The sequence below is a fragment of the Carcharodon carcharias genome, chromosome 21, assembly GCF_017639515.1.
Source record: "Carcharodon carcharias isolate sCarCar2 chromosome 21, sCarCar2.pri, whole genome shotgun sequence".
NCBI classification, from domain to species: domain Eukaryota; kingdom Metazoa; phylum Chordata; class Chondrichthyes; order Lamniformes; family Lamnidae; genus Carcharodon; species Carcharodon carcharias.
The window spans coordinates 52,238,237-52,252,500 of NC_054487.1; the positions used below are offsets into that span (position 1 = coordinate 52,238,237).

General features: G+C 43.8%; 1 protein-coding gene across 17 annotated transcripts in view; it reads right to left on the bottom strand.

The window, feature by feature from the left end:
• The window catches only part of immp2l (inner mitochondrial membrane peptidase subunit 2), a 660,141-nt gene extending 647,862 nt beyond the window's left edge, over positions 1–12,279 (bottom strand). For 12 of the 17 annotated variants that reach the window (XR_005946440.1, XM_041215706.1, XM_041215714.1 and 9 more), the window contains exon 1: positions 12,020–12,108. Coding sequence is in view for 11 of the 17 variants with exons in the window: in XM_041215706.1 (XP_041071640.1) it covers positions 12,020–12,043 (24 nt within the window). In the remaining 6 variants the exon portion in view is untranslated. Of the gene's footprint in view, positions 1–7,650; positions 7,754–8,607; positions 9,798–11,662; positions 11,764–12,019; positions 12,109–12,161 lie in introns of those variants that run through there. The other 5 variants (XM_041215708.1, XM_041215712.1, XM_041215709.1 and 2 more) reach the window with 4 other exon arrangements.
• Positions 12,280–14,264: the final 1,985 nt, after the last annotated feature.

A 14,264-nucleotide genomic window follows, 5' to 3' on the forward strand; every position in this document is an offset into this window, starting at 1 on the left:
TCAAGAAGGTGAGGGCGAAGGAGGCAGTCTCCAGAGCAGGTGAGGCCAGGTGGAGATGTGAGGATGTGTGTGAGAGAGTGTGCAGTGATGTCCCTTGAGCTGGCAGTAAGATGCCAGTGTGAGATGGCCTTGTGAATCTGAGAGTTTAGAGTAATGAAATGGTTGCCTTACCCTTGCGGCATGGATGAGATCATTCATCCTCTTTCTGCACCAATCTCTTCTGTGCAGTGTGGGCACTAACCACCACTGCCTCCACTACCCAAGCCAGAATGGTGAGATTCTGGACCTCCTGCAGCCAGGGCGGGGGTGAAGGACTTCACGGTGGCTCTCCAAAAGGCATTCCAGTGACGGGTCACTGAATTCTTCTTGGCTTTCAGGGCCATGTCTGCACTGGAGCAGTGCACAGCTTTGAGAACTGTGTGCGTGGCTGCAGTTTAGATATGGCACCCGGAGTGAGGAAATGGTGGGGTAATGGTGTGGCGGACGATTCAGAGGCCGCCCGCCAGCAAAACAGTATGCTTCCAGTGGCTGCATAATTAATGTGACGGGAAACGGACAATATGACATGAAAATCCGCCACTGCGGCCGGTGGATGAAACATCTTTTTTCATGTCCGCTACTGCAATTAGTGCAATTCTGAGACCATTCAGCCTTTTAAAAATATATTAAGTTTATATATTTACAGCACATATCAGAGGTACTTATGGAACAGCAGTTTCTATGTTTTGCCAGTACGAGAACGTTTACTTAACCTTTCATGATTCACCCATCCAATGCTGAAAATTTTCCTTTGCTTTCTGCCCTCCATCCACCTCTCTATTCATTAGGCCACATTTCCTTTCATTTGTGTATGCCATAATCATTGCCATAAACCTGCAATACCTGGAAAAACTCAGCAGGTCTGGCAGCATCGGCGGAGAAGAAAAGAGTTGACGTTTTGAGCCCTCATGACCCTTCAACAGAACTTCCGAAGGGTCATGAGGACTCGAAACGTCAACTCTTTTCTTCTCCGCCGATGCTGCCAGACCTGCTGAGTTTTTCCAGGTAATTCTGTTTTTGTTTTTGTTTTGGATTTCCAGCATCCACAGTTTTTTTTGTTTTTAAACCTGCAATATCTTGTCACTTAAAAAAAAATCCTGCAGGCACAGAATTTCCTTTATCCATTCCATAATCATATAGTTCTACAACACAAGCAGCCACTTAGTTCAATTGGCCTATCCTGTCTTGCTGAAGAACTATTATTCCAACCTGTTTCATTTTGGGGTTTTTTCTCATAACCTTTTAAATGTTTGTCTTTCAAACGTCTATCCATTTTCCTTTTAAAAACTATTTCAGTTTCTGTTTGACCAATGTTTCTGGGAAACAATTCCTGTGTCCAGTTCTTTTGTGGTGTCAGATGCTCCTAGTTACCCCCGACTTTGGTAGAGACCCCTATACTCTCTTATCCAGTGCTTCCTTCCCTTGCTGCTAAGCTCCTGAAACCATTCATATCTCCTAACTCAATGCTACGATCCTCTCCCCATCCTTGATTCTAAACAGCCAGCACCTAGCTTCAACCAGATGCCTCATGCCTACCATTGTTTATCCTTTTTGCTACAAGAGATTTAAGAAAAAGACTGAGTGCACAGTTATAAAGAAACTATCTGCCCCAGCACAAAACAAGCAACTTAGACATGTAACTCGATGTGATGTTTCAAGTTATATGCAAAAATTAAGTTAGATTTCAGATGTCAGACTGTTAAATGTGCAATTTTATGCTAGGCTTTTGGGAAAATTGTTATTTTTTGTTGATTTATCCAACTTTGCAGAATGGCAAAGACTTTACAGATATCTGCCAGGGTATAGAAAAACTTACCTTAGAATAGAAAATAACTTCTAACTAGGGCTGACACCTCTGATTGGATCTGTTCCTGGAGGTTCTATCAAATGATCTCCAAGCTCCGACCATCCCAACTAATCAGCCTGACCTACCATCTCCACTGTTTTTATTTCATTAGGGAATTATGTTTGAATTTAATTTAAATAGATGTTAGATGTAAAATTTCTAGGTCAAATGAGATTGGCCTTTCTTAACCCAGCTCTTCATGGGTTTGCATATACTGTACAAACTTGTCCACAATTGAGCACATGAATGCTTTATTGCCATTACCAACTCTGATTGTATGTTTTTTTTTAGAGTTTTTAATCAATGACCTCCAACTACCTAGCCTAGTCAAACAGCCTTTGTCCCCAGTTCCAATATTTTTTATAACTAATAAACAAAAGTATTTTTTTTAAAAAGGAGAATTTTTCCCTACACAGTTTTGGCCTATGAACACAATCAAACACATACGAGTCCTGAGCAATTTCACAATTGTTCCAGTGTCAATCCTAAAATATTCCAGTACTGCCACAAATTTCCCAACCTACCCACATTATAGATTAAAGCATAATTTGCAAAAGAGCGGGATAATTTTCCTAAATCACTTTGATTGATAGTAGAAACACACAAGAAATGAGAGATTTTATAAAGAAAAGACTTGCATTTATACAGCACAGTTCACAACCTCAGTACATCCCAAAGCACTTTATAGCCAATGGAGTACATTACAAGTGTAGTCACTGTTGTAATGTAGAAAATCAGAAGCCAATCTGTGCAAAGCAATGTCCGACAAACAGCAATGTGATAACTGCCAGATAGTAGTCCATATGAACCATGGGCCTGCTCCCGCATTCAATGCAATCATGGTCTTGGGCTTCAACTCTACTTTCCTGCCTGCTCCTCATTAACCTGGATTCCTTGAGAGTCCAAAATTCTGTCTATCCCAGTCCTCAATATATACAATAATGGAGTATCCACAATCCTCTAGGATATGAATTCCAAAGATTCATAACCTTTTGAGTGAAGAAATTCCTTTTCATCTCAATCCTAAAATATTGGCCCCTTATCCTGAAACTATGCCCCCGTGTTTTAGAATCCCCAGGCAGCAACTTCTCAGTGTTTATTATTAGCCAGCCTGTTTGCAATTTTGTATGAGATTTTTCAATGAGATTACCTCTTCAGAGTACAGGCCCAATTTACTCAAGTCTCATCAAAGATCATCCTTTTCATCCCAGGCAAGATCCTTCCTTAGGTATGGAGAACAAGACTCCAAACAGTACCACAGGTGTGGTCTCACCAAAGCTCTATCCACTTGTTGCATGACTTCTTTCTTATATTTCAACCCTCCTTGAAATAAAGGCCAACATACCATTTGCCTTTCTAATTGCTTGCTGAACCTTCATATTAACTTTTTGTATTCCTTGTATGAGTACATCAATGTATCTTTGAACATCAAAATTCAAAAAGTTTCATGCCTTTTAAAAGATATTCTGCTTTTCTATGCTTACCACCATCTTGTTACCCACTCACTTAATCTGTCTATATCTCTTTACAACCTCTTTTTTCATAGAATCATAGAAAGTTTACAGAAAGAGGCTAGTTAGCCCAACGTATCTGTGCCAGCCGAGAAACAAGCTACCCAGCCTAATCCCACTTTCCAGCATTTGGTCTGTAGCCCTGCAGGTTATGGCACTTGAGGTGCATATCCAGACATCTCTTAAATGATTTGAGGATTTCTGCCTCTTCCACCCATTCAGGCAATGAGTTCCAGATCCCTACCACCCTCTGAGTGAAAATGTTTTTCCTCACCTCCCCGCTAATCTTTCTACCAATCACTTTAAATCTATGCCCCCAGTCACTGACCTCTCTGTCCTCCTCATATCTTGCATTCCAACCCAGCAAACTTAGATGCATTACTCACTGTTGCATAATCTAAGTCGTTAATATAGATTGTTAATAGCTGAAGACCCAGCACTCCACTAGTTACAGCTTGCCAACTTGAAAATGTTCTATTTATCCCTACTGTCTGCTTCCTATTGGTTAACCAATCCTCAGCCTCTGCTAACCTGTATATTACCCACAAATCCACGAGCCCTTATCTATTAACCTTTTATCTGGCACCTTAAAAAATGCCTTTTGGAAATCTAAGTATACTACACCATCTACCCTACTAGTTACATTCCTCAAAAAATTCTAATAAATTTGTCAAATGTGATTTCCCTGTCATATAACCACATCAACTTTGCTTGATCATACTGTGATCTTCTAACTGCACTGTTAACTTCCTTAATAAATTCCTGCATTTTCCCAATGCCTGATGTCAACTGGCCTGTTGTTCCCAGTTTTCTCTCTCCTTTCTTGAACTTCTGAGTTACATTTGCTAACTTCCAAACTGCTGGAACCATTTTAAGAGTCTAGGGAATGTTGGAAAATCATAACCAATGCATCCACTGTCTCTGTAGCTACCTCTTTCAGAACCCTAGGATATAGCCCATCAGGTCCTATGAGATTTGTCAGCTTTTAGTGCCTTAATTTTTTCCAACCCCTTTTCTCTGCTAATATTTTGTACTTTAAGTTCCTCTCTCTCATTAGAACCTTGGTTACCCACTATTTCTGGTATGTAATTCGTGGGCAGGCCCGACACACAGACGTGTAAAATGACACATGATGACGTCAGGCATGCACCCTGATGTCATCGCGCACCATTGAGATATTTCGTTCGGTGGGCACACGCCAGAATCAGCTGCGTGCCGGCCAAAATGTAAACAGCCCAGTAAGGCCATTAGGAAATTAATTGAGGTACTTGCGAATGCTGCCCATCCAACCTTAAGGTTGGCGGGCAGGCGAAAAGCCCAAGCGGCCTTTGCGTTTTGCATGAAGCCTCATCCAGAAGCGGGATGAGGATTCCTGAAGCTTTTATCAAATAAATAAATAAATTTTGATAAATTTAAAAGCATGTCGCAACTCATGTGACACAGTCATATGAGGGACATGTTTAAATAAATTTTTAAATTATTTATTTAATTGTTTTAATATCCATTCAATCTCCGAGGCAGCTCCCTGCCTCAGGGAGATTGCTGCGCTCTTTCAGACATGTGCAAAAGGCCCTGTCTCTCCCTCCTCCCCCCACCCGCGCAGGTAGCTCTGGACGCTACTGGTCACGTCATACACTGGGCGGGCCTTAATTAAAAATATTCTATTTTTTCCACTTTTTAACCAACTTTTTGGTGACCCTTTGCTGGTTTATAAAACACTCCCTGTACTTAAGACTTACTGCTATCCTTTGCAACATTATAAGCCTCTTCTTTTAATCTAACACTATTATTACATTCCCTAGTAAGCCACAGATGGATCTTCCTTGGAGTTATTTTGTTTTTTACTGGAATGTATTTTTGGTGAACATCTTGAATTGTTTCTTTAAATGTTTCCCACTGCTTATTTCCCACCGTACTTTTTCATCTGTTTACTCAATCAACGTTATCCAGATCTACCCTCATACCTATGTAATTGGTTTTGTTTAAGTTTAAGATTCTTGCTTGGCACTTGAGTATGTCATTTTCAAACTTAATATGGAATTCAATTATATTATACTTTCCCAGAAGATCTTATATTATGAGATTACTAACTAAACATGCCTCATTGCACAATACTAGATCTAAAATATCTTTACCCCTAGTCGGTTCCACAACATACTGTTCCAGAAAACTGGTGTGAAAGTATTCTAGAATTTCATCTCCCAGACTACCTTTGCCAATTTGATTGGTTCAGTCTATACAAAGATTACAACCCTTCATAATTATTACATTACCTTTGTTACAAGCTCTAATTATTTCTTGCTTAACCCTCTAGCCAAAGGTATAACTATTTTTAGGGAGTCTATAAATAACTCAACCAGTGTTTCTGATCTTTAGTATTCCTAATCTCCACCTACGTTGATTCTATTTCCTGATCTTCTGAGCCAAGATCCTTTCTCCCTACTTCACCATCAGGACTACTCCTCCTTTTCCATTCTGTCTGTCTTTTCAAAATGTGTACTCTGGAATAGTTATTTCTTGACCTTGGTTACCATGTAACTATGTCTTTGTGATGGCAATTAGATCAAAACCGTTTATCTCTATTTGTGCCATTAGTCCATCTATTTTTTCATGAACACTTCACACATTCAGTTAGACTGAGGCTTTCCCACGTCTAGTGGTGCATGAGCAGACAAGCATGTGCTTATGTTTGTTTTCATAGAACAGTTCACTAACCTGTCACCAACATTCAAATAAAGAGCCTGTAAGTTTTTAACTAATATTGTTTCCATGTACATTATTTGCTGATGCACTAGTATTTTTGTTAAACACTCCGTGCCTGTTGTCTTTACCCAAATCACTACACTGCACCATTGCCTTGACCTTTCTCTTTGGATTTCTAAATCTCCCTTCACCTGACCCTCCCCCCACTTTAATTGAAAGCTCTGTCCAGTCCTGCACAGCCCTGATGAAATATTAAGATAATAGCAAAAAACTGCAGATGCTGGAAATCCGAAACAAAAACAAAAATACCTGGAAAAACTTAGCCGGTCTGACAGCATCTGCGGAGAGGAATACAGCTAACGTTACGAGTCCGTACCAGAGAGATTCCATTTGTTCGTTTTCACCACAGCCTTAGTGGGGGCATTGGCATCGTCTTGCTTATTCTCTGGCCTACTTCAGGCATCCCTCAGACCACATCTCAATGTTATCCACCATCAGATTTTCCTACTTCCTCCTCTGTTTTTAACTCGCAATTTCCTCCTTCAATTGTTGCTAGGATAAGGCTGTCAGGTCTTCTGTTCCAATGTCCATGCTTGTCTATCTTTCTCTCTCCAACCGTACTTAGCAACCCTTCTGATTCCTGAGCTTCTATTCTTGATCTAACCTACCACTCATTTGTCTTTCTGTCCATCCAGCTGATTCTGAGCATTCTCCTCCATACCCACATTTCAAAGCTGTTTTCCTCCTCTCATCCTCTTTCTTCAGAGTCCAATTCTCACTTCCATGCTTCAATACATCACCCTAGTGACTGCTAGAGAGATCCCTCTTGCACCAAATTTCCGATGTTAACATTTGGCTTACAAAACACTCCATTCACGATCACTCTGTACTTCACGCTGTCTAATGTTGCAGCAGAGCAAGTTTTATTCTGTATCTGAACACTATGCATGAGCTAGGAGTGCTCAGTAGTAACACTGAATGTTAAAAACATCTGCTGTACTGACACCAATTGTGTGACGACTATAAAAAAAATGCCAAAAATATAACATTTTTAACAGTTTTAAGGTGTAAATGACTAGCAGGCTTTGGAAACATATTGCAATGGAACATGAGCTGATAGTATATAACAAGGACAGCATTTGTGTGATATTAAAAGGTGGTGCTATGTCCAAATGGAGTGCTAAAATTACAGGAATAACAGGCAGTGTAAATTGATAATGTCCACAGCAACACTAATACTGTATTAAGAGTTTAAAGTTGATACTGTAAACAGGGTTTTCATTTGTAAATCGGCAAGATTAACATCGAGGCAGTAAACCTTTCAGGTTAGTCATTGCAACAGATTTATGACACTGTATGTGACTGATAGTTCCCCATACAGGCTGTACTGTGGTAAACTAGACAGTAAATGAGTTGCAGCCTTTATAACAACCGGTGTGGTTGGATATTTGTCAATTTTCTGTGATCTACCTCCTTATTTAATCTACATCTTTATTTAAATAAAAATTTATAAATCTTCAAGGATTTTTTTGCAGAAAAACGGGCACCTGCCTTGCATTACTATTCCATCATGACCTGTTTAACAAGTTTCTGTAACACGAGCTTCTTCTGAATTTCCTTGTAATAGAAGATTCTGTTCTTTAGTCTTCTGTAGCTAGACAGAGGGATCAAAATCAGCACTATTTGTAGTAGTTTGCGGAATTCCATTCAATTTATTGACAAGTCCGGCTAATTGCAGTCAAACTAGTCAGAATATCAAATGTAACTTCCCACACAAGCATGTTATAGTTTCCAATGAATTGTACAGTTCCTCCAGGCTTTATTCTTTACTTTCTACTCCTCCATATGCTTGACTCCAGAAATTGATTCTTGGACTGCATATTTAAAGATGAACTGACTAAATTTGACAAGAAATACCTGACATTTCAAAAGTTACTGCAATGTTTGTCGCTTACATACAATTATACTTTTGCTGATAAGATCCGTACATGAAATGCTGACCAGATTTTTTGGATCTTTGCATGTTTACTCTCTCTAATTCCATCAAATATGTCAATGTTGGCGAATTTACTGAATCACACTATTTAAGCTCTTCCTGTGACAACCACATAAACCTACAAGGCTGTATTGATAGTTCCTATTTCTGATTGTGGTCCTATCTAGGTGACTTGTGCAGAAAACCTCAAATATAGGATCTAGGATAGGTGGAATTTGTTCAAACCAAATGCACTTGCAATTATTTAGCACCATCATATTCTCAAGGTGTTCCGAAACGCTTCACAGCTGATGAGACATAGCTGAAGTGTTTTGATTGTTGGTACGTAGACAATTTGCATACAAATCCCACAAATGATACGATAAACAACAATCTAATTTCCTTCAAAGGTGGCAAATGCTAGTCAGGATTTCTGGAAAATGTTACCATTCTTTTTCAAAGTGTAATGGAATTGTTTACATCCACTTAAACAAGGAGGTTGCTTTAAAATTACATCCAAAAGGTGTACTTACGAAAATGCAGCACTCCCTCAGAACTACAGCTGAAATTTTGTGTTTAAGTCATGCAGATGGCCCAGTCTTCCAAAACAAAGATAAGATTGCTGCCAACATGCAAGCTGGCACTGTTAAATATCATCTAATTTGCCTTTACTTTCCGAGACTTAAAATACTAAGTATTGTTACACAGTCAAAGCACACCTTTTGAGCTAGACCAATAGCTTAGTAAGTAGAAGTACTGCTGATGCGAAACCGAGCAAGCACGAAAGTCCTATGTTCAACCAGTACTCTGCTGAGTTAACTGATCTCAACAAGGAGCACCAGAATTCATCTCAATGTCTCAGGATAGGTAAGGAAACAAAATCAACAGGGCACCCATCATTCCCAAATACCCTTGCTCAACATCCTCTTCTATACTCGCAGTACCAAAACAACCTTAACCAAATTCATGAGCAAAACCCTATGATTTGTGTACTTTCTTCCATCAATCTTTCTGCATTTGGTACAGTTGGCCAAGCCATCATCCTCTAGTGTTCTTCTCTGTTGTCAAGTTCTATGACATTGTCCTTGCATGATGCTATTCCTCTATATGTCTGAACGCAGTCAGCACACATATTCTGTCTCCCATGCCATTACCTCTACAATTCCTCAAGCTTCAGTACTAATAGATTACTTCAACACAAAATCCTGGATGAAATCTAACTGCCCCCAGCTTAATATCAGAAAAGGCCAAAGCCATAATTTTCAGCTCCTGCTACACACTCAGCTTTTATGCCGCTGATTCCATCCCCCACTGCCATCACAGACTCAGCCTGAATCAGACTGCTTGCACTTTTCCTGTCCCATTCAACCGAGTGAAATTTTTAATCTCACATCATATCCATCATTGCAACAATGTCCATTAAGAATCCTATTGCAACCCTTCCATTGCCAAAACCCTTATACGTGCTTTTGCTACCTCCAGACTCAATTGCCAGGATTTTATGGCCCCTCCCACCTGGCAGGATATTACATTCCCACCGAACTGAATTTAGATTTAAATGGTTCACCGCATCCACCGGGGGAGACACGCTGCAGCAGGGTCGTAAAATCCTGCCAATGATTCCAATGCTCTCCTTATTAAAAATGTGGAAAAAAACTTTTGATAGAAGGTGCTTTAAAGAAATATACTTCACAAAAACATTTTTAAATAAGGTACTGCAGTTTGTTGGACAATACAATTTTCTCACAGTATAATTGCTTTTGGGATCTGTGAAATTCCGAGCTGGAATGAAATTGGCCTTTCTTAACCCGATTCTCCATGGATATACATATTCAAACCTGTCAATAATTGAGTATATTGGTAGGTAGGGTTGTCAACTCTTGCGGGAAGTATTCCTGAAGGTTTCTTCACTGACATTCCTGTCTCAAAAGACCCTGCCTTATTAAACAGACTGAGGGGAGGGGAGGGGAGAAGGAAAGGGAATGGGGGGAGGGGAGGGGGAAGGGGGGAAGGGGAGGGAGGGAAGGGGGGAGAAGGGGAGGGAAGGGGAGGGGAGGGGAGGGTCCGGTTTGGGGGGGTGGGGTGGGGGGAATGTGGCTGGGTTTGGTTGGGGGGGGCAGGGCCGAGTTCAGGGTGGGGCAGGGCCGAGTTCGGGGGGGGGGGGGGGGGCAGGGCCGAGTTCGGTGGGGGGCAGGGCCAAGCTGTGGGAGAGGGGGGCTTAAGGCTGAGCTGTGGGTGGGGCTTAAGGCCGAGCTGAGGGTGGGGATGGGGGCTTAAGGCCGAGCTGTGGATGGGGGTGGGAGGGCTTAAGGCCGAGCTGTGGATGGGGGTGGGAGGGCTTAAGGCCGAGCTGTGGATGGGGGTGGGAGGGCTTAAGGCCGAGCTGTGGATGGGGGTGGGAGGGCTTAAGGCCGAGCTGTGGGTGGGGGTAGGAGGGGCGGGGCTTAAGGCCGAGCTGTGGGTGGGGGTAGGAGGGGCGGGGCTTAAGGCCGGGGTGGGGGTGGGGGTGGGGGTGGGGGTGGGGGTCTTAAGGCCGAGCTATGGGTGGGGGTAGGGGGGCTTAAGGCCGAGCTGTGGGTGGAAGGGGTAGGGGCTAAAGGCCGGGGTGCGGTTGGGGGGGTGTGGGTAGGGGGATGGGTGGGGGGGGGGGCTGAAGGTCGAGCTGGGGGTGGGGGTGGGGGTGGGGGTGGGGGTGCTTAATGCCGAACTGTGGTTGGGGTTGGGAGGGGCTTAATGCCGAGCTGTGGGTGTGGGTGGTGGGGGGGGTGCTTAAGGCCAAGCTGGGGGTGGGGGTGGGGGTGGGAGGGGCTTAAGGCCAAGCTGGGGGGGGGTGGGGCTTAAGGCCGAGTTGTGGGTGGGGGGCTTAAGGCCGAGCTGTGGGTGGGTGAGTGGGTGTGGGGGGGAGGCTTAAGGCCGAGCTGGGGGGGGGGGGGGGGCTTAAGGCCGAGCTGTTCGGGGGGGCAAGGCCGAGATGGGGTGGGGGGTGCAAGGCCGAGCTGTTGGGAGGGGGTGGCAGGGCCGAGAGAGTGGGGGGGTGGGGGGGGCAGGGCCGAGTTGGTGAGGGGTGGCAGGGCCGAGTTGGTGAGGGGGGGGGGGGCAGGGCCGAACTGGAGAGGGGGGGGGCATGGCCGAGTTTGGGGGGGGGGGGGCAGGGCCGAGCTCGGGGTGGGGGCTTAAGGCCGAGCTGTGGGGGGGGGGGGGGGGGGACAGGGCCGAGCTTGGGGGGTGGGGGGCGGTGCCAGGGCCGAGCTTGGGGTGGGGTGGGGTGGAGTGGGGTGGGGGTTGGGGGCAAGGCCGAGCTTGGTGGGGTGGTGGGGGGCAGGGCCGAGCTGGGGGGCGGTCCGACGATGTCAGTGAGGGGCTGGGTTGTTTAGCGGGAGTCAGTTGGCGGAGAAGCGACGCTCCCTGCTTGGTTTCCCGGACTCGGCACAAGCTTAGCCGCCGACTCTGGAACCATTTCACTGATAGCCTCCCAAAACAGCGCGGGCTGTGGACACAGGCCCCAACACTATAAACCTTCCAAATTCATCCTGAGCCCGTAACACACAGACAACTTTAACAGGCAAGGTTTCCGCAGCCGCCAGTTACCGTTTAACCGATTCTCAAAGAGTCCGACACAGGCCTTCAGCACCGCGCACCCCCTCCCTCCCACCGGGGAAACCCCGCTCAACACATTGTTCCGTCACTTCCTCCATCCCGGGACCCACACCCGGGGGGAGGCCGGCTCCGTGCTGGGACCCACACCCCGGGGGAGGCCGGCTCCGTGCTGGGACCCACACCCAGCAGATCGGCTCCATCCTGGGACCCACGCAGGGGGAACCAGTTTCGTTCCTAGACCCATGCCTGGGAGACCGGCTCCATCCCGGGATCCTCAACCACGAGACCGACTCCTTCCTGGGATTTGGGACCCGTACCCGGAGTCTAGCCCCATCTCCAGATTCTCACCAAGCCCAGAGGGGCCAGCTCCATCCCAATGCTGCCAAGCCCAGCGGGCCAGCTCCATCCTGGTGCCACCGAACCCAACCGACCAGGGCCATCCCAGGGCCCAAAACCAGCGCTCAGTCCTAGTTTTTATTAAATCACAGACCTGAAGCCTTAACTGTTTCTCTCTGCACAGACACTGCCAGACCGGCTAAGCATTTCCAGCATTTTCTGTTTTTATTCAGAGCCAGCATCTGCTTTATTTTGCTTTCGTACTGAGTCCCTGGAGTTGGACTGTTTAATAGCAGAGCCTAAGACTGGGAAATGTTATGGCTGGTACACTGATATCCTGCTGTTTCGACATCCTACATTCTGGGATGTCAAACAGAAAGAAAATGTCCATTTTTTTCAACTAAACAAAAGTTTGGGAGGCAGCTATTCTCTGGTTCATTCACCATGGCAATGCATTGACCAGAGTCTACCTGCCTGTTTTGAATTTAAACAAAAGCTTGGTGGTTAACTGTTCCTTGGTACATTCTCCATGGTAACACCTCTGCCAGAGTCTACTTGTCACCCAATCAGCATTCTCTTCTCATGCAGTATAACTATGACTATGGAACACTAAATGACTGATAAAGTATGTTTTAATATCTCCATGCATATTTTCAACACTGAACAGTTCAATTCTATAAAACTTAAAGTCATCCTTGTTCAAATGGTTTTACTATACATAAAAGATAATACATCATTTGTAAATAGCCAAACTGCTCATTTCAATCTCTTGAATGACATCGCTCCAATATTCTTTGAGACTGGTATAATCCACAAAATGTCACGGAACATTACCTTTTTTGGTTTCCTTCTCAAAAATTCAGAGCTTGGTAATGCTTGTTCATTTTACTGTAATGCAATAACACCCAAGTGAAATTATGTACTGGATTGGCCTATTTAAATGTCCTTAATGTACTTGTGTACACCCCCATCCTTTGATTTCTATTATTCTGAAGTAAATGTAAGGAATAAATCTCTTCCCCTTGTTGACCTCGTTCCTTGAAACAAGCTGTAATGTCATTAAAAATATACTTTGTCCAATGTCCAATATATTTCAAGGGAAATAAGCCTGGACTGGAAAGGGTTCTGTCTAATAACTGGTCACTTAATTAATAATGTGCATCGAGTTGTGGATAACAGTAAAAGTTAGTGTGGCCATGTACTCATTTTCTCCCAACTGCTTAAAAGATTGCAAGTGCCAGCTTTAAGACAAGCATTAATCATTAAAATTCCATTATTCCTCCAAGCATGTGGCAGAGTCTACAGTCACACTTTGGACTTATCAGCCATCTCAGAATTTATTGAACTGGAGTGGGAACAAGACCTCCTCGATTCTGAGGGACTGACAATGAAGAAGAATAGATTCTAGTGTTTTCCCAAAGGCACAGCCACTTGAGCTTGTTCTGCCATTCAGTTTGGCTGATCTGAACCTCGACTGCATTTACCAGCCTTGGTTGCAAATCCCCAAGTGCCCTCAGCCAACAAAAATCAGCCAATCTCTGTTTTGAAATTTTCAATGGACCCAGGCTTAACAGCTTTCTTTTTGGAAGGGTTTGGTACAGACTTCCAGGTTTTCATTGAGCTGAGCATGAAGAAATGCTTCTTGACGTCACTTCTGACCAGCCTACCTCCAATTTTAAAGTTATGCCCTTCAGCTCTGATTCCCGTACGAGAGAAAATAGCTTCCCTCCATCTGTGATATATCCTTTAGTCATTTTAAACAACTCAATCTTCCATTTCCAAGAGAATACAATTAAGCCTGGTACATGCAACCTGCCCTTAATTTAACCAGTATACTTCTGATTAATCTGCACTGCATCCACTCAAGGTCAAAATATCTTTCTTGCAGCTTAATGTCCAGAACTGCAAGAGTACAACTGTATCATAACTTCCACCACTTTGCATTCTAGCTCCTTTAAGATGAAGGTTAACATTCCAGTAGCCTTTTGAATTATTTTGTATCTGTTCACTGGTTATGTGTTATATAGCATTCTCACAAGAAACCATGGGTAACCAGGGAGATTTTTGAAGATTGGTTTACTACTTCTGTTCTGCTGTTGAAAATTATTGCAAAGGTGAGAACATTGCCCATAAAACATGGTGCTTCCAGAAAATACTCCGTCATCCCATAAACTTGAATGAGTTGTCTGATAACTTCAGGGTTGAATATCTCCCAAAGAATACTGCAGCTTTAATCCAGCCCGTGGCTCGAGGTACA